Source organism: Neophocaena asiaeorientalis, unplaced genomic scaffold (assembly GCF_003031525.2).
Source record: "Neophocaena asiaeorientalis asiaeorientalis breed wild unplaced genomic scaffold, Neophocaena_asiaeorientalis_V1.1 scaffold119, whole genome shotgun sequence".
Taxonomy (NCBI): Eukaryota; Metazoa; Chordata; class Mammalia; order Artiodactyla; family Phocoenidae; genus Neophocaena; species Neophocaena asiaeorientalis.
The window spans coordinates 8,067,372-8,090,529 of NW_020175821.1; the positions used below are offsets into that span (position 1 = coordinate 8,067,372).

The window sequence follows — 23,158 nt, forward strand, 5'->3', positions numbered from 1 at the left end:
GGCTATTGTAAATAGAGCTGCAATGAACATTTTGGTACATGACTCTTTTTGAATTTTGGTTTTCTCAGGGTATATGCCCAGTAGTGGGATTGCTGGGTCATATGGTAATTCTATTTGTAGTTTTTTAAGGAACCTCCATACTGTTCTCCATAGTGGCTGAACCAATTCACATTCCCACCAGCAGTGCAAGAGTGTCCCCTTTTCTCCACACCCTCTCCAGCATTTATTGTTTCTAGATTTTTTGATGATGGCCATTCTGACTGGTGTGAGATGATATCTCATTGTAGTTTTGATTTGCATTTCTCTAATGATTAATGATGTTGAGCATTCTTTCATGTGTTTGTTGGCAATCTGTATATCTTCTTTGGAGAAATGTCTATTTAGGTCTTCTGCCCATTTTTGGATTGGGTTGTTTGTTTTTTGTTATTGAGCTGCATGAGCTGCTTGTCAATTTTGGAGATTAATCCTTTGTCAGTTGCTTCATTTGGAAATATTTTCTCCCATTCTGAGGGTTGTCTTTTGGTCTTGTGTATGGTTTCCTTTGCTGTGCAAAAGCTTTGAAGTTTCATTAGGTCCCATTTGTTTATTTTTGTTTTTATTTCCATTACTCTAGGAGGTGGGTCAGAAAGGATCTTGCTGTGATTTATGTCATAGGGTGTTCTGCCTATGTTTTCCTCTAAGAGTTTGATAGTTTCTGGCCTTACATTTAGGTCTTTAATCCATTTTGAGCTTATTTTTGTGTATGGTGTTATGGAGTGATCTAATCTCATACTTTTACATGTACCTGTCCAGTTTTCCCAGCACCACTTATTGAAGAGGCTGTCCTTTCTCCACTGTACATTCCTGCCACCTTTATCATGTTTGTAGACTTTTTGATGACGGCCATTCTGACTGGTATGAGGTGATACCTCATTGTAGTTTTGATTTGCATTTCTCTAATAAATAACGATGTTGAGCATCTTTACATGTGTTTGTTGGCCATCTGTATGTCTCTGGAGAAAAGTCTGTTTAGATCTTCTGCGCATTTTTGATTGTGTTGTTTGTTTTTTTTGATATTGAGCTGCATGAGCTGTTTGTATATTCTGGAGATTAATCCCTTGTCTGTTGCTTCATTTGCAAATATTTTTTTCCCATTCTGAGGGTTGTCTTTTCATTTTGTTTGTGATTTCCTTTGCAGTGCAAAAGCTTTTAACTTTCATTAGGTCCCATTTGTTTATTTTTGTTTTCATTTCTCTTGGAGGTGGATCCAAAAAGATATTGCTGTGATTTATGTCAAAGAGTGTTCTGCCTATGTTTTCCTCTAAGAGTTTTATAGTATCCAGTCTTACATTTAGGTCTTTAATTCATTTTGAGTTTATTTTTGTGTATGGTGTTAGAGAATGTTCTAATTTCATTCTTTTACATGTAGCTGTCCAGTTTTCCCAGCACCACTTCTTAAAGAGACTGTATTTTCTGCATTGTATATTCTTTCCTCCTTTGTCATAGATTAGATGACCATAGGTGCATGGGTTTATTTCTGAGCTTTCTATCCTGTCCCATTTATCTATATTTCTGTTTTTGTGCCAGTGCCATACTGTTTTGATGACTGTAGATTCGTAATATAGTTTGAAGTCAGGAAGCTGATTCCTCCAGCTCTGTTTTTCTTTCTCAGGATTGCTTTGGCTATTTGGGGTCTTTTGTGTTTCCATACAAATTGTGCAATTTTTTGTTCTAGTTCTGTGAAAAATGACATTGATAATTTGACAGGGATTGCATTGAATCTGTAGATTGCCTTGGGTAGTATAGTCATTTTGACAGTATTGATTCTTCCAAACCAAGGACATGGTATATCTTTCCATCTGTATAATCTTCGATTTCTTTCATCAGCATCTTACAGTTTTCAGAGTACAGGTCTTTTGCCTTCTTAGGTAGGTTTATTCCTAGATATTTTATTCTTTTTGAAGTGATGGTAAATGGGATTGTTTCCTTTAATTCAGTTTTTCTTCTGTACATTGAATATAATATATTGGGTTGGCCAAAAGTTTCATTAAGTTTTTTACATAAGATGGTTCTAGTAGTGCTTACTTAGCTGTCTTTAACATCATTCAAAACAATTTTGTTAGATTGTATTATGACAGCTGTCATATCAGTGTGCATTTAAAAAAAAACTTATCAAAATTGGCGAATCTTTGTGCAACCATTTTAATATTGAAGATAGAAGAAAAACAACACTTTCAGCATATCATGCTGTATTATTTCAAGAGAGGTAAAAATGCAACTGAAACACAAAGATTTGTGCAGTGTACGGAGAAGGTGCTGTGACTCATCGAACATGTCAAAAGTGTTTTGTGAAGTTTCGTGCTGGAGATTTCTCGCTGGACGATGCTCCACGGTCGAGTAGACAAGTTGAAGTTGATAGCTATCAAATCGAGACATTGATTGAGAACAATCAACGTTATACCACGTGGGAGATAGCCGACATACTCAAAATATCCAAAGCAAGTGATGAAAATCATTTGCACCAGCTTGGTCATGTTAATCGCTTTGATGTTTGGGTTCCACGTAAGTTAAGCGAAAAAAACCTTGTTGACCATATTTCCATGCGTGATTCTCTACTGTAATGTAATGAAAATATTCCATTTTAAAAACAAATTGTACATGGTTGATGAAAAGTGGATACTGTACAATAATGTGGAACAGAAGAGATCGTGGGGCAAGCGAAATGAACCACCACCAACCACACCAAAGGCTGGTCTTCATCCAAAGAAGGTGATGTTGTGTATATGGTGGGATTGGAAGGGAGTCCTCTATTATGAGCTCCTTCTGGCAAACGAAATGATTAATTCCAACAAGTACTGCTCCCAGTTAGACCAACTGAAAACAGCACTCGATGAAAAGTGTCCAGAACTAGTCAACAGAAAACACATAATCTTCCATCAAGATAATGCAAGACTGCATATTTCTTTGATGACCAGGCAAAAACTGTTACAGCTTGGCTGGGAAGTTCTGAGTCATCTGCTGTATTTACCAGACATTGCACTTTGGATTTCCGTTTATTTCTGTCTTTACAAAATTCTCTTAATGGAAAAAATTTCAGTTCCCTGGAAGACTGTAAAAGGCACCTGGAACAGTTCTTCGCTCAAAAAGATAAAAAGTTTTGGGAATATGGAATTATGAAGTTGCCTGAAAAATGGCGGAAGGGGCTTCCCTGGTGGCGCAATGGTTGAGAGTCCTCCTGCCGTTGCAGGGGACACAGGTTCGTGCCCCAGTCTGGGAAGATCCCAAATGCCTCGGAGCAGCTGGGCCTGTGAGCCATGGCCGCTGAGCCTGCGCGTCCAGAGCCTGTGCTCCGCAACGGGAGAGGCCACAACGGTGAGAGGCCCGTGTACCGCAAAAAAAAAAAAAAGGCAGAAGGTAATAAAACAAAAGGGTGAATACGTTGTTCAATAAAGTTCTTGGCAAAAATGAAAAATGTGTCTTTTAGTTTTACTTTAAAACTGAAGGAACTTTTTGGCCAACCCAATAGTAGCAATAAACTAAAATCATCAAGTAGAAATAGCCCAATCTTTGTGCTTCTGTGTAGACTTTTAAAAAACTAAGATTTTTAGATTGTGTGTACATTGATAGTGTTGTAGCTTTCTGGTATTTGAGAATTAAATATCTTTCCTAGCATTTATTTGTACTGATTTCTTTGATAACCTGCTTTGGAAAAATGAAGCCGTGTTTCATTTATTTGATTTATTTGGTTTATTTATTTGATTCAACACAGCAGGACCAAGTTACATTCTATATTCTCAGATCATGTGTTATTCCATCATCCTAACTTTATGCACAACCATATTTATTAGTTCAGCTGCTCAGTATCAGGATAATAGACACACCAAGTCTAAACTTCTTATTTACCAATGACGGACCTGAGATCTAGAGAAATTAGGAATCTTGGCTAATGACCCATAGTTAGTGATTATCAAAAATATATACCTGGTAAGATACTATTTCTATCATAGGAACTCAACAGTTAGGAATATTTCTTACTTTTATAAATCATCTAATAATTTTTTAAATTAAAAAATGCCTTTTATTAAAAATTAGTAAGCCTTCTCTTGTCCCAAATCTTTTCTTTTCACGTCTTATGCACCCTTGGTTGCTATTTGCAACGATGTTTTGCTGTTTTGTTTTTATAAGCTTTTTTATTTTGTTCTTTTCGTTTACTGTTTTGTATTATTCATATATCTTTTTCTCCAGCTACGTGTAAGCTTCTTGAGGGCAGAGACTGTGGCTTACATTGCTTTTTAATATTCTTTCCAGGTTTCTTTTGGTTCATATTATAATTTATTATTATTTTTGCTCTGCCACTCTTACCCCTCTTCTTGACTGTCTTTTTTATCCAGTATTTTCTGTGTTAATTTCAGGTTACTCTGATGATTTATGTGCAGAAATTAACACTATTAAAATGTTAACGTCTGCAATTGTGGCAAAATACAAAATGCTTCAAAGCAACATTAAAATTCCGTTTTTCACCAAATGCATCAAAAAATTTTGGTTTTCTGTAATTGACCTCAGAATATCAAAGACTTGAACTAAGAAATATATAATTCAACTTAATCAACATGTCCCCAATAGCATTGCAGTCTCTTTAATTGTAACTGCGTGTCATGTTAGTCAATACTCGGTCTAGAAAGACCTTGACAGGTTTGGGATACTGGTTCTGATTAGGTTCTCCAGTTTTATGATTTCCAAGGGCCTTCGATTGCAGAGTTCAAGGAAACTAAATAAACATTGATGCTTATAGATTCTGAAACCTTTGCTGATCTTAAGGTTTATTTCCATATCTGCCTTACAGCTGATACTGACTCTGAAACTAGAAAATCACACCACCAATTTCTTGGATGTATGTATGGAAAGAAGACTTATAAAAGACTGTTTCCATGTTTTGTTTAACTCTCATTCTCATCCTATCCCTATTCTATGCAATATTTAATGTTTGGCAGCTAGAACCAGGATAATATACTTTACTAAGTCTGTTGTTGCAGTACTTCATTATCTAGATGCAGGGATGAAGCTGGAAGGAGAGAGAAAATCAAGAATGGTGGTAGCTGTTTAAGTTTTTTTCTCCCAAGTGTGAGCAGGTAGCATGAGGGGCAGTATTCTAACTACTCCCCTCATAGGACTGGGCCTTGATGTCCCAACTCTTGATATCAAAGATCTTCTGAATGAAGACCTTTATTATTTTATTTTTGCATTTATTTTTTATTTGTGCATTCTTTTCTGATGCAGTTATGGAGCTAATATTCATTAATTAGAGAATGCTGGCTTATTGATGACTAATAACATTGAAAAAAATCTTTAATTATTTAACTCTACATTTATATAGTATTCCAGTATGGTTTGAAAGAAACCCTGTTTGGCTGGTGGTCAGCATTCTTTTTCCTCAGGGATGCTAAAATGAATAACTAAAAGATGATCTACCAAGAAAAATTGGCAAATAGATCTGTGCTTTGACTTAATTAGCCTAACCATGTGCAGACCATTGGTGGGTTAACCTTAAAAGAATTCTGAAAACTATGGTCTCTGCCTTGAAACTTTAATGGTATGTCTGTTGGTGGCTTTTTTTTTTTTTTTTGAGTTTATCAAGGGCAAAGAAGAGTTAAGAATGTAACTGGTCTTCAGTATTTGCTTCTCCTTTGTGTAATTCCATATGTTTATGTGGCAACATTCTGTTAGAGTTTTAAACCTAGTGACTCTATAGTTGTAACAGCACTTCAGGCAATAATATGTAGATCAGGGCTAATTGGAATTTTTCCCTTGAATTTTTCTCTCTCTTAAAGAGGGGAAAAAATTAACTTGGTTTGGAAATCAGTTTCCTGCCAAATTTGCTAAGGGCAAAAAGATTCAGAGGATTTTGCTGTTGAAGTTGCTCTTAATCTTGTTTATTTATTGAATAGGCAATGCATTCACCTGGTTCAAAATTCAGAATGTTCAAAATGTTCATGGGGACCTCCGATTTGTAGCCAAATGGGACAGAAATTGTGAGTAACCTGGGGACCTACTACTTGCGATTGGCATCTGAAGGAGGTGTGGGGGCAGTCTTGTAGGACTGAGCCCTTAACCTGTGGGATCTAATGCTATTTCCAGGCAGATAGTGTCAGAGTTGAGTTAAATTGTAGGACACTCAGCAGGTGTTGCAGAATTGCTTGATGTGGGACAACCCTCCCCTGACATTGGTGTCAGAAGTGTTGTGAGTGTGGTAGTAGTGTGAGAGTAAAGGAGAAACACAGGAGGAACTGGGTTTTTTGTAACATAATGATTATGTTATTACTGATCAAAGCTTTTATTTTCATTTCCTTAATGAAAAGAAAACATAACTGAATGTTGGGAGACCTGAGTCCTTTTCCTGATAATGATTTATTTGGTGAACCTTATGTAAATCAAAGCACTTGCTTCATTTTTAAAGCTGGCACCGTGAGTTTTCTTTCCCAGGATTGTTACCAAACTTTATGTAAAAATGAGACAACTCCTGTTTGCTGAGTGACCTACATGGTGTTTATTAATTAGCATATATAAACATGGATTCTCTTTCTATTCCTGACTTCTGGCAAAGTATTCTGTAGTTGAAATTGACCATCTTAAAGACCATTCCTCCTAAATTTCTGTTTTGGGTATAGTCAGTTAAAGTTGCTTCTCTCAATTTCGGGATTAGTATCTAAGAGAATCAGAAGAAAAGAACATTTCAAATAGAGCTGGTAGCCCACCGTTCTTAACCATTTATTTGGTGATGCTGGAAACCACCAAAGTTTATGTTATATTACTATGTCTTATTTATTAAGGTTGATTATTCTAGCAAGCCTTTGCTAGACAGTAAGGTCATTAAGGTAAAGATGATGTCTGTATAATGTTTTATCTGTAGTGCAGAGCATGTAGGAACTCGATTATTTGTTGAATAATCTGAGTGAAAAAAAATAGTATGTTGGGATTTGTCTCTTGCTGATTTTTAGACATTTTACTTTCATAAGTAGTTTTTTTCTTTTTAAAAACATTTTCTTAAATGATTACATACTGTTAAGGTCATTGTACAGGTCCTGGGCCTCTGCCTTCATATCTGTTTTTTTTGCTCCTTCCAGACCCTGCTTGGTATCCCAAGGGGACTTAGTGGGCTTAGATTCCAGAGCTCCCAGTAGCTGGCATTCCCTTAGATAGGAGCCACTGGGGAGATTAAGGTCAGAAGAAAGTGAGAAACCCTGGTTCTTCCCTTTTTCTCTGCCTAGGTGGATTTTGTGCTATGGCTGGCTTGCCTCTTGCTTAGCTCTTATTGGACAGGCCCACTGAGGTTCCAGCTTCCACCAGGTACTTGGTTCCTGGGCTCTGGAAAAGTCCTCGCTTGTCCCTTCAGCCTAGGGATAGTAACTGTTTTCTGCTATTGATGGTTCCTGGGTTCTCTCGCAATGCTCTGTTTGGCTTCTCAGTTCTGTAACCTGTGTAATTAATTCCCTGTACCTTTCTTTAAATTCTCAGAGTGTTTTTTTTTTCTACTTGTACTTTGACTGATACAGTCATCAAAGGCTAATTTTATAAAGTATAACTTTAATATTGCTAAATAAATTAGTCATCCTTTTACTTTTGTCATTGTAGGATCTATAGAAATGACTGAATTCTCATGTACTTTTTTGATGATTGAATGTAAGACACTATACTGGGTGCCTGTGGATGCCAACAGAATCAAACAGAGTTTGTTGTTATTTTATATATATATATAAATGACATATGTAAAATGCCTCAAGAAGTGTACAGAGTAAGACGTATAAAGGGGTGAAAGGCAGAAGAGATCACCTCTGATCAGAGGGATCAGGCAAGGCTTCATGGTTTGTGAAGGATGAGTAGGATTTCATTTAGTGGAGATTGGGGCTAGAGGATTGGTAGAAAATTGCAAATGGAAAGAAGAGTAAGATAGGAAATTAGTACATTCAGTCTAAATAGAAGATACATAAAGGATTTATGTAAATCAGTGTAGATTAGAGAGAGAAATGTATTTGGCTGATAGGGAAGTGTGAAGGGATTGCTTTTAGGAAGATAAATCTGTAAGTTGGATCAACTGGAGGGAGAAGAAATTAGAGGTAGAGAGAGCAGTGATGGCTCCATTGCTCTTATTCTAGGGAGAGCTGAGAGAATCTGAACTAGTACTAACGCAGTGAAATGCCTAATTTGCCATACCTAGTGACTAGATATGGGGAGTCTTTCTAGTCTCAATGTCTGTCTGGCTCCAGGTAAGCACCCACAGAGGGTGGAGAGTCTAAGGTCACTTGTACATTTTGAAGCTGGGTGATGTTAGTGACAAATACAGAGAAATGAGAACATAAGGGAGGTTAATGAGGAAATATTTGTATTGCTCTATGATTATTTGAGCACTTTTCCATATGTTATACTAGTTGCCTCACACAACCCTATGAACTAGATTACCATCTTTATTTTATGAAGAAACTATGCGTATAAGAGTTGAGATTTGTACAAGATTTTGTTATTTGGTATGTTGTAAAGCTGAGTATTTTAACTCAGGTCTTCTCTTTTCCTGTTTTCTTTTTTTAATAATGGACTTTATTAGCTTCCTTGATCACATTTAAAATCATATATTCTTTTGACCATAAATCACAGCTTCTATAGTAATTATAATAAGGTTAATTTTGGACATGTTTTTAAAGGAAAGTTAGAAACTTTTAAAAAAGTTTTTCTTCTGAGAGTACAATTATTGAGGTAAAAGTAAGTTTTCTCATTTTGTTTTACTTTTTGGAGGATACTCGTACTTTTAGAGATTATGAAGCTACATACATTTTCTTATGGTCGTGTCATTCTTGACCTGAATAGCATTTCTGTATGTTAGTAGAAGTAAGACTGAACTCGGAAATGTTATTTCAAATTCTGATTTTCATGGTGGTGCCACCACTATGTTTTGTGAACTTGTAATACTAAACATTATGTAGCCCTCCTTAATCCTACATTTTCTTCTAGCAATTGCACCATCTCTCTACAACAGATCTTTTTGGAATATTTATATATATTTATTTTCTTTTTCATTGCCCATTCTATTATGCTGCTTCAACTAAGTTCCCATCAACAGCAATGCATTAAAACTTCTCTTCTTAAGGTCAGTAAGAACTAAATCCAGTGGACACGTTTTATTCTTTTTCACTCCCAATCTTTGGGAACTTGTAAACTTTTCTTCTTTGACCTTGTCTTCTGTGATATCCTCCCCTCCTAGTTTTCCTTCTGTTTTTCTGTCCTTAGCTTTCTTTCAAGACCCTTCTTTTTCTACCCAATTTATAATGTTATAGTTCCTCGTGGTTCATTTTTCACCCTCCTTTAGTCTACACTTCCTTGCCTTTTGACCCCATCTCTTCTTATGGCTTCAGTTACCACCCAATTATATCTTTTTTTTTGAGCTCCATACTCAACTGTCTACTGGACAACTCTCATTGAATGACCAAAGACACATAAGGCTTAATGTCCAAAATAGTACTTATCATATTCCTCCCCAAATTTGTGTATTGCTTATAAAATTAACGTCATTTGCTCTCCATCAAGTGACCAAGCCAAAAACTTGAGAGCATTCTGGATTTCTTTCTCAGCCACATGCCACCAAAATCTGTTGATCTTTTCTTGTATCACAAATCTGCCTTTTCCTTGTCATCATCATAACCACTGTCTTACTTTAGACCTTCATCGTTTCTTACTTAGATATCTTTTGGGTTCCCTAAGTAGTTATTCTGCTTCTGTACACTTTTCTGATCAATATTCCTATGTAATCATTTAAAAATGCAAAGCCAATTGCACAACAGTGTTAATGTACTTAACATTCAGTGCTCAATTGGAAAGGTAATATTGTTAAAATGACCATACTACTCAAAGCAATTTATATATTCAGTGCAATCCTATCAAAATTCCAGTGACATTTTTTATAGAAGTAATAAAAAAACTCCTAAAATTTTTATGGAACCACAAAAAATCCCCAATAGCCAAAGCAATCTTGAGAAAGAACAAAGATGGAGGCAAACTATATTACAAAGCTATAGTAATCAAAACAGTATGGTATTGACATAAAAATAGACACATGGATCAGTGGAACAGAATACAGAGCCCAGAAATAAACCCATGCATATATGGTCAATTAATTTCTGACAAAGGAGCCAAGAATATACAATGGGCAAAGAATAGTCTCTTCAATAAATGGTGATGGGAAAACCAGTTAGCCACATACAAAAGAGTGAAACTGGATCCCTGTCTCACACCATAGATAAAAATCAACTCAAAATGGGTTAAAGGCCTGAATGTAAGATCTGAAACTTTTAAATTACTAGATGAAAACATAGGGGATAAACTCCTAGACATTGGTCTTGGCAATGATTTTTTGGACTTGACACTAAAAGCAAAGGCAACAAAAGCAAATATAAACAAGTGGGACTACATAAAACTAAAAAGCTCTGTACAGCCTCAGAAGCCATCAAGAAAATAAAAAGGCATTCTATGAAATGGGAAAAAATATATGCAAACTGCATGTATGATAAGGGGTTAACATCCAAAATATACAAGGAATTCAGACAACTCAATAACCAGAAAAAAGAAAAGAAAAGAAAAGAAAAAAACCCAAGTAACCCAATTTAAAAAATGGGCAAAGGACCTGAATAGACATTTTTGCAAAGAAGACATATGAATGGTGAGTAGGTATGTGAAAAGATACCCAAAATAACTAATTATCAGAGAAATACGAACCAAAACCACTATGAAATATTACTTCACACCTGTTAGGATGTCTGTTATCAAAAAGACAAAAGATAACAAATGCTGGCAAGGATGTGGAGAATAGGGAAAACTTTTACAGTGTTTATGGGAATGTAAGTTGGACAGCCACTAGGAAAAACAGTATGGAGGTATCTCAAGAAATTAAATATATAACTACCATATGATCCAGCCATCCCACTTCTGGGCATATATCCAAAGGAAGTAAAATCATTATCTCTGAAAGATATCTGTACTCTCATGTTCATTGCAGCTTTATTCAGAATAACCAAGGTATGGAAACAACCTAAGTATTGTTGATAGATGAATGGATAAAGAAAGTATGATATATGTACGTAATGGAGTATTATTCAGCCTTAAAAAAGAAGGAAATCCTGACATTTTGCAACAACATGGATGAACTTGGAAGGCGTGCTAAATGCTAAATGAAATAAGCCAGATAAAGACAACAAGTACTGCATGGTATCACTTATATGTGGAATCTAAAAAACAAAGGTTTTTTTAAGATGAACTCATAGAAACAGAGAGTGGAAAGGTGGCTGCCAAAGGGTGGGTGATGTGGGAAACAGGGACAGGTTGGCAAAAGGGTGCAAACTTTCAGTTATAATATGAATAAGGTCAGAGGATTTAATATATAACATGGTGGCTATAGTTGATAATACTGTATTGTAAAGTTGAAGTTTGCTTTGAGAGTAGGCTCTAAATATTCTCACCAAAATGAAAAGAAAGAAAGAAAAAAGTTAAATATGTGAAGTGATAGATGTGTTAAGTCAGAATCCTTTCACAATAATATGGATCATCATGTTTTAAGTATCTTACAATTTTACCTGTCAGTTATTCCTCAATAAAGCTGGTATAATTAAAAAACATGTAAAATATAATAATCCCCATTTATATAAGTTGCATTTTAAAAGTTATCTCTAATCACAGGAAGTTTTCTTAAGAGCATAGAAAATGAGTTCAGAAAGCAGCTTTTAAACAGATTAAACACCTCCTACCAAACTTGTTTGTTTAGAAATGAATACTTCTTGATTCTTTATTCTTCCAACAAAGATGAACAATTTAATCCTTTATTTATTTATTTATGTTGTTAAGAGTTTCACAGAAGTCCTCAAAATGTTACCTTTTCTTATTAGCAAGATGAATATTCTTGAGAAACTAAAGGAAAAATAATAAATAATTGTAGTTCTAGACTTCTGTTCAGTTTCATTTCAGGTTGAATTTGGTCTAGGATGACCAGCAATCTCTAAGTCCATTGAGGTTGGAACACACCACACTCTCTGTAGCAAACGACTGATTTATTACAAACTGGGAGTGTCATACTGTTGCAACTCAGATGGAGACTCAAAAGTAAAAGAATGCACATTCATTTTAAAATGGAAATAAATGACAAATGATTATGATTTTCTGCAGTTTCTTTGTCATTTAATTTCCAGCCTTAACAAATTTTTCCCTATTTAACTGAGAAAGTTCACCGAGGGAAACAGTAATGCTACAAATTAGTGACCTAATACTCTGTCATGAGCTCACTGTTTAATGGAAGAACTCCAGATGGTGATCGTTTCCCATTTTGGAAATATTTTATATTGATGATGCTAAGAAAAACAATAACAAGTCAAACAAAAATTTTAGTCAGACGCCTGAATATATCCCTTGGAAATTCTCAGTGTTACTTTCAGAATTATTTCATATAAAAGAATATTCATTTCTGTGGTTAGTTTTACTAACCTGGACTGGTCTAATTCTACTAAAGTGAAGAATTAGAAGTTTAAGGAAAAATCATCTAGTGCTTTACTGGCCACATAAATTTCTTGTTTAGTTATCCAGTCCCCAGAATATCATTGACATTCACAAATGTTTCTTATTTAATAATGTCATGCTGCCGTAAGTCCAAGTATCGCCACTCAGAGCTATAATGCAAGTGTGCTTCTTTAATGAATGGTTCATATTAAAAATGTTAGAATGCCTTTCAGATGAAAAACATTTTGAATTCAGCAGTTCATTTTTTTCTCAACAGGCAGGAACTCATTAACAGAATAATACTGGTAACTGAGGCATTTTTCAAAGAAAATAATATCCCCAATAAATGCAAGCTGCATATCTTCTCATCTTTGGAATAAGTAGGCCTAGTTTTCATCTGTAAAAAGGGACAGCTTGTTTTCATCACGTTGCACATTTTAAACATCTTACAATTTTATTTGTCAATTATACTCAATAGAGCTGGAATTGTTTAAAAAACATAAAAAATAATAATCCTCATTTATATAAGTTGCAATTTAAAAGTTGTTTAAAAAGTTTATGTTGTTGGCTTTGTGAATCAACTTTTCATTATGAAAATAAGTGAATATTGAGTGAATAAATCTAATTTAGGTCTAAATTTCTACCTTTAAAACTTGTAATTATCGCTATTACCATATGACTGAATGTCTTCATCATCCCAATCTCTATATTGGGTGCTCTTTAACTGTTATATGGTAGAGTTTTGCGTGAGGACACATCAAGTACATTTCAGAGTGGAAGCCTGTTTCTTTCCTTGTGTTCCTGATACCTTAGGGTATTGATTTTAAGAGAAGTCAATAAGATTTAGTAGTTAATAAGGCTTTAGGACTAGGTTATAAACTTATATGGGCAGGTCCTCATAATTTGATGCAGCTCCCTGCCTGGTGCAAAGTCTTGGACTTCTAGGGCCAGGCCTGGGCTGGGCTCACAGGAGCTTCGTGGAGCCCTCAGGGCAGCTGTCCACCCAGCAGAGGACTCTGGCTTTCTGAGGATCTAGGCCCAGGCCAAAAGCAGTGAGCATCCCAGGAGCCACAGAAGAAAGGTGCCAGGCTGGCACAGGACCCGCCCCGCGGCCTTGACAGATAGACATGGTCATATTTTTTTGATGATTATTGATTGCTGTTTTCTATGGAAGATGGAACCACACAATCGGGTACCAAATGGAGATAAACGATTAGTATTATGTAGATTGGTTAGCTGATAAATTGTATGTATTTCTTTTTAGATCCAGATTTATTTCTTTGAAGAAAAAATACTTGGTGGATTTTGTACGTAAATGCAATATGAAGGAGGGTAGAGGAAGACAGTAGAAGGAGCTGTTATCTATTTTCTTATGGTCAAGAAGGACAAAGAATCAACATTTTTGACTGTTGAGTATTTGCAGTATAATTTTTTTTTAAGAAGTATTTTCTAATATCATTCCCCCAGCAAGAATTCTTTCCTTTGTGGTCCATTATGCTCTATATGGACTCATGTCACTTATTTTACTTAATTTCTTAATGTGTCCATTCTGCCACATCCCTCACCACTAGATTTTAACTTCTTAAGGTTAGCAACTGTGCTGTTTTCAAATGTGTTTCATCCTTCCTAGTATAGGACCTGTCACAATAGGCCTTTATAAATCACTGTATAATAAATACATGAATAATTTTGTCTGCTAGCTTACCAGCACATAGGATAAGAGATGAGTATGTGCAATGCATATGTGGATTTTAATAACTTTCCCCCTAATTGAAAAGTAGTACACATGTTGTAAAAATATTTGAGGAAGTATAAAGTTGGAAATGAAATAGGAAAAATGAATTACTATTCAGAAGTAAGCATTATACAATTTGGTCTATTTCTGGTCTCCAGAAGTTAAAATGTATTCTGAGAAGCATGGTTGATCATCTGTATTCAGACCTTGGATTCTTAAATAGAGTGTTGATATATTTGCTCTTTCTGAATAAATCCTTGGTATAACTGCCCTTTTGCATACAAGTAGGTGTAGAAATAGTAATAATGAAGTTATGTTTTGTACCAGTTTATGAGTATGTGTCTGTTTTTGCAAGTGAACTCTCTATTGTTATGATTGGTGAGGTAGGTCAGTAGCTGCCTGGACTAGCTCCCCAGCAGTCTTGCAGGTGTGTTTCACATTGACAGAATTGGGAAAAAAGAGTGATCTAAGCAACAAATAAACTTGTGATGTCTGCTTAGCTTATCTGATGATTGTATTTACAACTATTACATAGCATTTACATTGTATTAGGTATTTTCAGTAATCTAGAGAAGATTTAAAGTATGTGAGAGAATGTGCATATGTTATGTGCAAATACTACACCATTTTATGTAAAAGGCTTGAGCATCCTTGGATTCTGGCATCCACAGTGGGATCCTGGAACCAATCCCTGTGGATACCAAGGGACAACTGTACTCTGATGCTCAAGAGAGAATAGAGAAAGATGGGGGTGCTGTCAGCATGTAGGAGAACTTGAAGCCACAGGAGCAAACAAGAACCTCAAGAAGCAGGACATAAAGTGAGAAGAGGGCTCAGTATATGACCCTGAGGGTTCAGTGACTTGTAAGAAGAGAGGGGAAGAGAAGGAAAATTCAGTAAAGATGTTGAGAAAGAGTGGCGGTGATAATGAGACACAACAATGGTGTGTGCACAGAAACAGAATTTTGATGAAAAAGTAAGATAAAGTAACAATATTACCAAGTTTCTATTATATACCAAGATTTGTGCTAGGGGCTTTGTATATATTATCTCAGTTATTCCTTATAACAACCCAAAATATTATTAACCTTATTTAATATGTGAGAACACAGACATTAACCTATTCAGGTTGTCATAGCTGGTAAGTACCAGCCTTTAAGGCCTGTCTGCCAACCATACTTGTGTTCTTTCTTGTATACATAGTACCAAATTCTGTAGAAAGTTCAACAGAACCACTGTATTTTACAATGTTTTACAATTAGGAAATTGGTTATGACCACTGAGGGGAAAGTTGTCGATGTTTAATGAAAGCAAGAACACAACACTTGACACATATTATTGCCAAATTCTTCAAAGAATAAATTTCAGACCCTCAGTAAAATAAATATGGTTAATCAATTAATGAGTATCTATTGCTAAATTCAACACAATTCAGAGAATTTGGAGAGTTGAACATGTATTAAATTATATTCCTGTCATAAAGTAGTTAAGAATAAAGAAGGCAAAAATAAAAATAAAAATTAGTAATGTCAGTAATAGAGAAGTTAGAGACAAGGGCCTGGGCCCTAAATAGTCTGGCACATTACTAAGCCACAGGGACTCCCAGACACAACTGGAAACTGTTTAGCTGAGGCCATTATCACTATCGATGATGGATGTGTAAGTTCAACTCAGGAAATAATAAAATCAACAGTAGCATCACTGAGTACCAGAAACAGCAGCACATAATGTCATTAATCATTTATATTCGTTACTACCCTCAACCCTGCTCCAAGGTAAACATTATAAGGGTTGCTAAGAAATTTTAACAAAATTCTGTGCACACACCATTACTCTATCCCGGTGGTGTCTCTTATTATCCTGGCCACTTTTTCTCAGTGTCTTCACTGAATTTTCCTTCTTCTTCTTTTCTTACAAGTCACTGCACCCTCAGGGTCATACATTGAGCCCTCTTCTCACCCTCTTCTCACTCTATGTCCTGCTTCTTGAGGTTCTTGTTTGCTCCTGTGGCTTCAAGTTCTCTTACATGCTGACAGCACCCCCATCTTTCTCTATACTCTCTTGAGCACCAGAGTATAGTCATCCCTCGGTATCCACAGGGGACTGGTTCCAGGACCCCATTGTGGATACCAAAATCTGAGGATGCCCAAGTCTCTTATATAAAATGGCACAGTACTTGCGTATAACCTATGCACATTCTACCATACTTTAAATCCTTTCTAGATTACTTATAATACCTAATACAATGTAAATGCTCTATAAATAGTTGCCAGTGTGCGACAAATTCAAGTTTTGCTTTTTGAAACTTTCTAGAAAACTTTAAAAAAATATTTTTGATCCACTGTTGGTTGAATCCATGAATGCAGAACCCATGGATATGGAGGGATGACTGTACTCAATATACCTAATGGTCTTATCTACTTTGGATACCTAGCAAACAAACTGAACACAACACGTACGTTGCTAAATAAACTTAGTATTTTCTTTTAAGACCTATATTTCCTTTCTCAGTTAATAGTCACTTAAATTACAGTCATTGACCCCATGCTTCATGTGTGCTTCTTGTCACTGTTCACAAGTCCTACTAATTTTGTCTCTAAATCATTTTTGGAGTTTGTCCTCTTATCTCCACTCTTCAGTTCTTTCAGATTAGGCTCCTTCTTCTATTTCTCTACTCTGTAGTCAATCCTTCACACTGTCGCCACGTTTATCTCTTTATTTATAAATATCATATCTCACTTGTTAAATTCTTTAGTGACTCAAGAAAAGTGAAAACATACATTAACACAAAGCCATAAAGTAACATTCATAGCTTTATTCATAAGAACCTTAAACTCAAATATCCGTCAACAAGTGAATGGATAAACAAACATGACATATCCATACAATGGATTAAAATGGAATCGAAGGAATGAACTATGGGTACACATACAACATGGATGAACCTCAAAATCACACTGAGTGAAAGAAGCTAGAAACAAAGAATACGTATTGTAGGATGCTATTTATATAACATTACAGAAAATGTAAACTAATGTATACTGACATAAAACAGATCAGTAATTGTATAAAGCCAGGCGTAAAGGGGAAGGGTTGGGCTGCAAAGAGGCACAAGGTATCTTTTGGGAGTAATCAGTAATCTTGACTGTGGTGGCAGTTTCACTGGTGTATGGGTTTGTCAAAACTCATTGAATTGTGCACTTTAATAGATGCAGTTTATTGTATGTGAATTGTACCGCAGGAGTTGGTCAGAAAAAATGTTCTACAGGGAAGGGTTTCTCTGTTACCTTCAGGATGCAAGCCATATTTCTGACCAATCTGATCCCAATTTGCTTTTCCATCCTTTTTTCCTTCCACTTCTTGATGTGTGCTTTCAGCTCCAGCTACCCCACACTGCTGACCACCTCCTAATATGCCAAACACTTTATTTTGTTGCCTTGGTTCATATTCTTCACTCTGTCTGAATTGTTCCCTACTACCTTTCTTTCCTTTCTCAACAAAATCAAATAGATCCTTGATGAGTAGGCCCTGAAGTCTACTTCTGTGAAACCTTCCCCAACTTTTTGCTTTCATATCACTTTCTTTATTACTTAGTTTTGGTGCCTTAATCTCCCAACAGTAGAGCTAATCTTATTTATTAAACTGGTACATAGTATGGACATATAAAACATTTTTGGTTACATGTTTTAATATTAGGTGAACCATTAAAGAATGATGACATGACAATTAGCATTATTGTTAGAAGAGGTTATGTGGCTGGTTAAGCTTGGGAATATTACTTTGGTGAGTACTGTGGTATAGCTCTGCAGACTAGAGACTTGATTTTGACAATGTACCAAGAAGTTATCAGTCTCTTTAGTATAGACGAATACAGACCAAATTCATTTTAAGACTAATGTATAGGCTTGAATGCCAATTTGTTGATTTATAATGTAGACCATTTTTGTTAAGTGGATGAGAATGCTTGTTTTTATGGATTAGCATAGTCTTTCTGGGTTTGACAGTAACAAGGCAACCTAAGGTTGCTTAGTGGGCATGGGATTGATCATGGGAAGTTGGTTCGAATCTGGTCAAATTTCTGGGTCTCAGATTCTATATTAACTGTTTTCTGCAGCACATTTATTTATTTATTTGTTTGTTTTAAAATATTTATTTATTTGTTTTGGCTGCACAGGGTCTTAGTTGTGGCACATGGGATCTTCACTGTGGCATGCCTGTGGGATCTAGTTCCTTAACTAAGGATTGAACCTGGGCACCCTGCTTGGGAGCGTGGAGTCTTACCCACTGGACCACCAAGGAAGTCCCTGCAGCACATTTATTTTTATTTCAGTTATGTCACAGGGTGATTTATTTGGCTATGTCTTTATGCTGCCTCGGTATAACACCTTTTATTCTGGTAGTCTGGTAGCTCAGGTGGGACCTGAGCTTAGCTTTGTATTTTCTGCAGAGTAGATTGACTGTGTGATAGATTTTTATCTTTTATAGGTCTCACTTCAAAATTAGTAGTATGTTCTGAATGATTAAGGATTCAACAGAAGTCTTACTTATCCTTGGATTATTCAGGGCTCACTAGGTTGGAAACATTTGTGACTGGACTGTAGAGTCGGTTGTCAAGGGTTATGTATTAGTCAGGGTTCTCCAGAGAAACGGGACCAATAGGATATATAAAGATATATAGAGAGAGATTTATTTTGAGGGATTAACTTATCTGATTATGGAAGCTAAGAAGTCCCACGCTCTCCATTTGCAGGCTGGACACCTAAAAAGCTGGTAGTATATAGTTCCAGTCTAAACCCAAAAGCCTGAGAATAAGGGGGCCAGTGTTGTAAATTCCACTCTGAGTCCAAAGGCCCAAGAACCAGGAACACTGTTGTCTGAGGACAGAAGAAAATGGATGTCCCAGCTCAAGCAGAGAGTAAATGTGCCCCTCCTCTACCTTTTTGTTCTATTCAGGTCCTCAACAGGTTGGATGATGCTCACCTGCGTTGGTTAGGGCAATCTTTTTTACCCAGTCTACGAATTCAAATCATAATCTCTTCCAGAAACTTCCTCAGAGAAATAATGTTTTACCAGCAATGGGTACCCCTTAGCCTAGTCAAGTTGACATAAAATTAACTATCATGGGTTAGTAAGCTAGTTAAAAAGTGATAATGAGCAAGAGATTAAAGCCCAGGAATGAAGGGCTTTGTTGGTCAAGTTAGGCCTTTATCTAGTTGTAGTGGTGGTGGTGGTCAGTAGTAGTAATAGTAGAAGTAGTAACAGAAGTAGTTATAAAAGTAGTATTATTGATAACAAAGGTTATGATAATGACAGAAGAAAATATTTACTGAGTGCTCACTAGATGCTAGTCACTGTTACTTATCTGTATTATATTACTCAATGTTCACAATGCATGTAGACTAAGAAGAATTAAATAATTATTTTAGGGTTGTAGTGAACATTAAATGAGAATTATAGAACATTAACACATTTTAAGTGGAGAGTAAATGCCAATTATTATTTTAACAGTGGCTTGACTTAGTTTAGAAAGAAAAACACCAATGACTTGTGTTTGTTTTCATGATCTATAGAGAAACACACACACACACACACACACACACATACACACATACTATTCAGTACCTTATACTTTCTTTTGGCAGTTAAACAATATATGGTAAAAGAATATAACTAAAATTTTGATTTTTGATAACATTATTCACTACTCTATGATCCTATGCCATATTTGCATTTAATGAGGATCACTATGCCATGCTTTTTTCTAGTAATACAATGACTTTTATGAAAAGAAAATGGCTAGGAAGGTTAGAGAAAGGTTACAAGCAAATGTTCTCACAAAGTTGCTGGAATAGGAAAGCAAAGGAAATAGCTCTTTTCCTGGAATCCTTATCTAATAGAAAGAATCATTTTATTTTGGGGAGGTTTGGGAAGATGTTTCTCTATCATTTTAGAGGGGAAATTTTAAATTGGCTTTATCTTCAAAGACATGAGAGATTCCTGTTGTGCATTTTTGTTTATTTATTATGGCATCATTTTAGGACATTTCGGGGTTATTTTAGAATGTCTCCAAGTATTACATTTATTTTTATGTGAAACACTATTGTTCTTTTTTGTAGGTTTCCAAGTTTGGAAAGACCAGTGTTAATAATGAAGTCATCCCTCTGAAGTAGTTTTCTTCTGTACTCCATAGGCTAGGATGACTTTTCTTTTATGCCTATTCAGAGAATTTCTATTCAGTTTGTTATTAATAATCACCCCCCAGTCACTTTCTTCATATCTGTTTTCTAGATAACATTTCCCTAGTTTATATCTGTGTTGTGTGTGATTCTTCTTTAAGGGTATTATTTTATACTTCTTTACATTAAATCTCATCTTAGACCTATCCTTTCAAATCCCCAAGTTGTCCATATCCATGCAGGTACTTGATTGATTTTCTTTTCTTTTTAATCCATCCTAGCTTTGTATCATCTTTAAACTTGATCATATTTGAATTTACATTCTCCTCCATGTCATTAATGGCTATGTTGGATAGACTAGTCCTTATCCCTGGGGGACTCTGCTGGATATACTGCTAGATGTTCTCAGCTCTACTGATAATAATTCATTGCTTCCTTCTCATCCTAGATTTCTTTATCCACTATTCTGTACTGTTATACAGGCAATGCCTCTATCATCTCTGCTTCCTGGATGCTCCTATGTCAATCATTTTAAGATATGGATTAAAATCATTGTATTCCTTTGTCTACTTATACCGTTGCTTAATTTTTTTTAAAAAAGTTACTCAACCTGGGAATACATTGTCCCTAAATAGAAATTTCTTGGAAATTTCTATCAAACATCAGTGAATCTTTAAAAATATATCAAGTGAGAAAACATTTTGGAAGTGCTGCCTTTATCTTCTCCATGGAAAATGGTCTCCAGTTATTTGGATTTTAGGTAAAAAGAATAATTATTTCCCCCCAGAGCTGAGAGGGTGACTTAAATATATATTTTTTTAATATACTTTCTTTTTCTCTGAATGTGGATTGCATTTCCAGTAAGTTATTCTGTTTCAAGGTGGTCTTCTAAATGAAACACGTTTCATTTATAATTTTTAAAAAATGATACAGAGACACATGTTATTTATTTTTTAATCATATTTTTTTCTTTATTTTCAGGAAAAAGAAGAAGTAGAGGGAATATCAGTAGGTGCTATACTCTCTGACTATCAGCATGTTCGAGTAGAAAATGTGTAAGAAAACGTTAATTTGTCCTATATTTTTAAAGTTTATGTATTTTAAGAATGTGAATAAATAAAAAATCAATATGGGATTGACATATATACACTAATATGTATAAAATAGATAAATAATGAGAACCTGCTGTATAGCCCAGGGAATTCCATTTTGCTGTACAGTAGAAACTAATACAACATTGTAAAACAACTATACCCCAATAATAAATAAATAGATAATTGTATCCAAATAATAAATAGATACGGTGTTCTACATGCCCCATGAAACTAAATGTATTGCCCCAAATAACAAAAGTTGCACTTTCACTTTTTTTCTATCCTTATATCAACACATGAGAAAACTTACTTACCATAAGGAAAAATAAATTATTTATAATAAAAAATTGAAACAAAGATTTTTTTGAAGTCAAAGTATTATTTTCAATTTTTCCTTATTTGAATTAGTACACCCTTTTAATATCTTATCACCATTTGTAATAAAAGTGCAGTAATATATTTTTTAAAATGTATTAAGAAATCTCTTCTTTGGTCCTTAGAATTCAGTTCTTGACTAAAAATATTCATGAGATTGAAATACTTCTATAAAAAGCCATTCAACTTTAAAGGAATTTTTAGATTGTTGCTCCTCCCATCTCCCCCACCTCCCAAGCAATGTAGTACTAGTAAAACATTGTCTGTACAGGTACCAAAATAGTCAACTCCTTTGAATGATTGAACGGATGTACAATTCCTTACTCAAAAAACATAAGGTCAGATGAAAATAATGATTATAAGGGCTCCCCTGGTGGCACAGTGTTTGAGAATCTGCCTGCTAATGCAGGGAACACGGGTTCGAGCCCTGGTCTGGGAGGATCCCACATGCCACAGAGCAGCTAGGCCCGTGAGCCACAACTACTGAGCCTGCGCGTCTGGAGCCTGTGCTCCGCAACAAGAGAGGCCGCGATAGTAAGAGGCCGGCGCACCGTGATGAAGAGTGGCCCCCGCTTGCCACAACTAGAGAAAGCCCTCGCACAGAAACAAAGACCCAACACAGCAAAAATTAATTAATTAATTAATAAACTCCTACCCCCAACATCTTTAAAAAATAATAATAATAATGATTATTAAACGTTGGCTTGGCAAAACACCCACAAATGAATTTAATTTTCATTTTTAATTTATTCAGATAAATAAAATATTGTGTAGAGACTTTACATGTCATTATATTATCAAAACAGAAAATAAGGACTTCACTATTAATCTTGAGCACAATTCGACGTAGAAATAAATGATTTTGCCATTTAAAAGGGTAAATGAAAATGAGATAAGGGCTGTATTTATGTAATAGTTTCATGTTCTTGACAAAGAAACATTCATATTGACTATCTCATTAAAAACTTTCATATTAATAGACTTGAAAACTTGTTTTATTTTTTATTTTATTTATTTTCTCTCTAATTACACAATGAATTTAAGGCAGTTAAATATATAGAATTTTAAAAGTAAGTGAAGGGAAAGCAGGGCAAAGAATAAATAAACAAAAAGAAGTATGATGATCTCATATTTGGGGGACTATCAGAATCTCTGGAGAATGGAGAGCGGAGGTGGAAGTGGGGGAGGAGGTCAAACGTGTATTTGGAAAAAGTTTTCCTTACATTCTGTCTGCCTACATTTGAGAACAGCTGATTTATAGATGGAGATGGATT

At 35.3% G+C, this 23,158-nt stretch overlaps 1 protein-coding gene across 2 annotated transcripts in view; it reads left to right on the top strand.

Moving 5' to 3' along the window:
- DPH6 (diphthamine biosynthesis 6) overlaps positions 1 to 23,158 on the top strand; it is a 174,047-nt gene that overhangs the window by 82,782 nt on the left and 68,107 nt on the right. For both annotated transcript variants that reach the window (XM_024732550.1, XM_024732551.1), the window contains exon 4: positions 21,397 to 21,470. In XM_024732550.1, the coding sequence (XP_024588318.1) occupies positions 21,397 to 21,470 (74 nt within the window). The remainder of the gene's footprint in view (positions 1 to 21,396; positions 21,471 to 23,158) is intronic.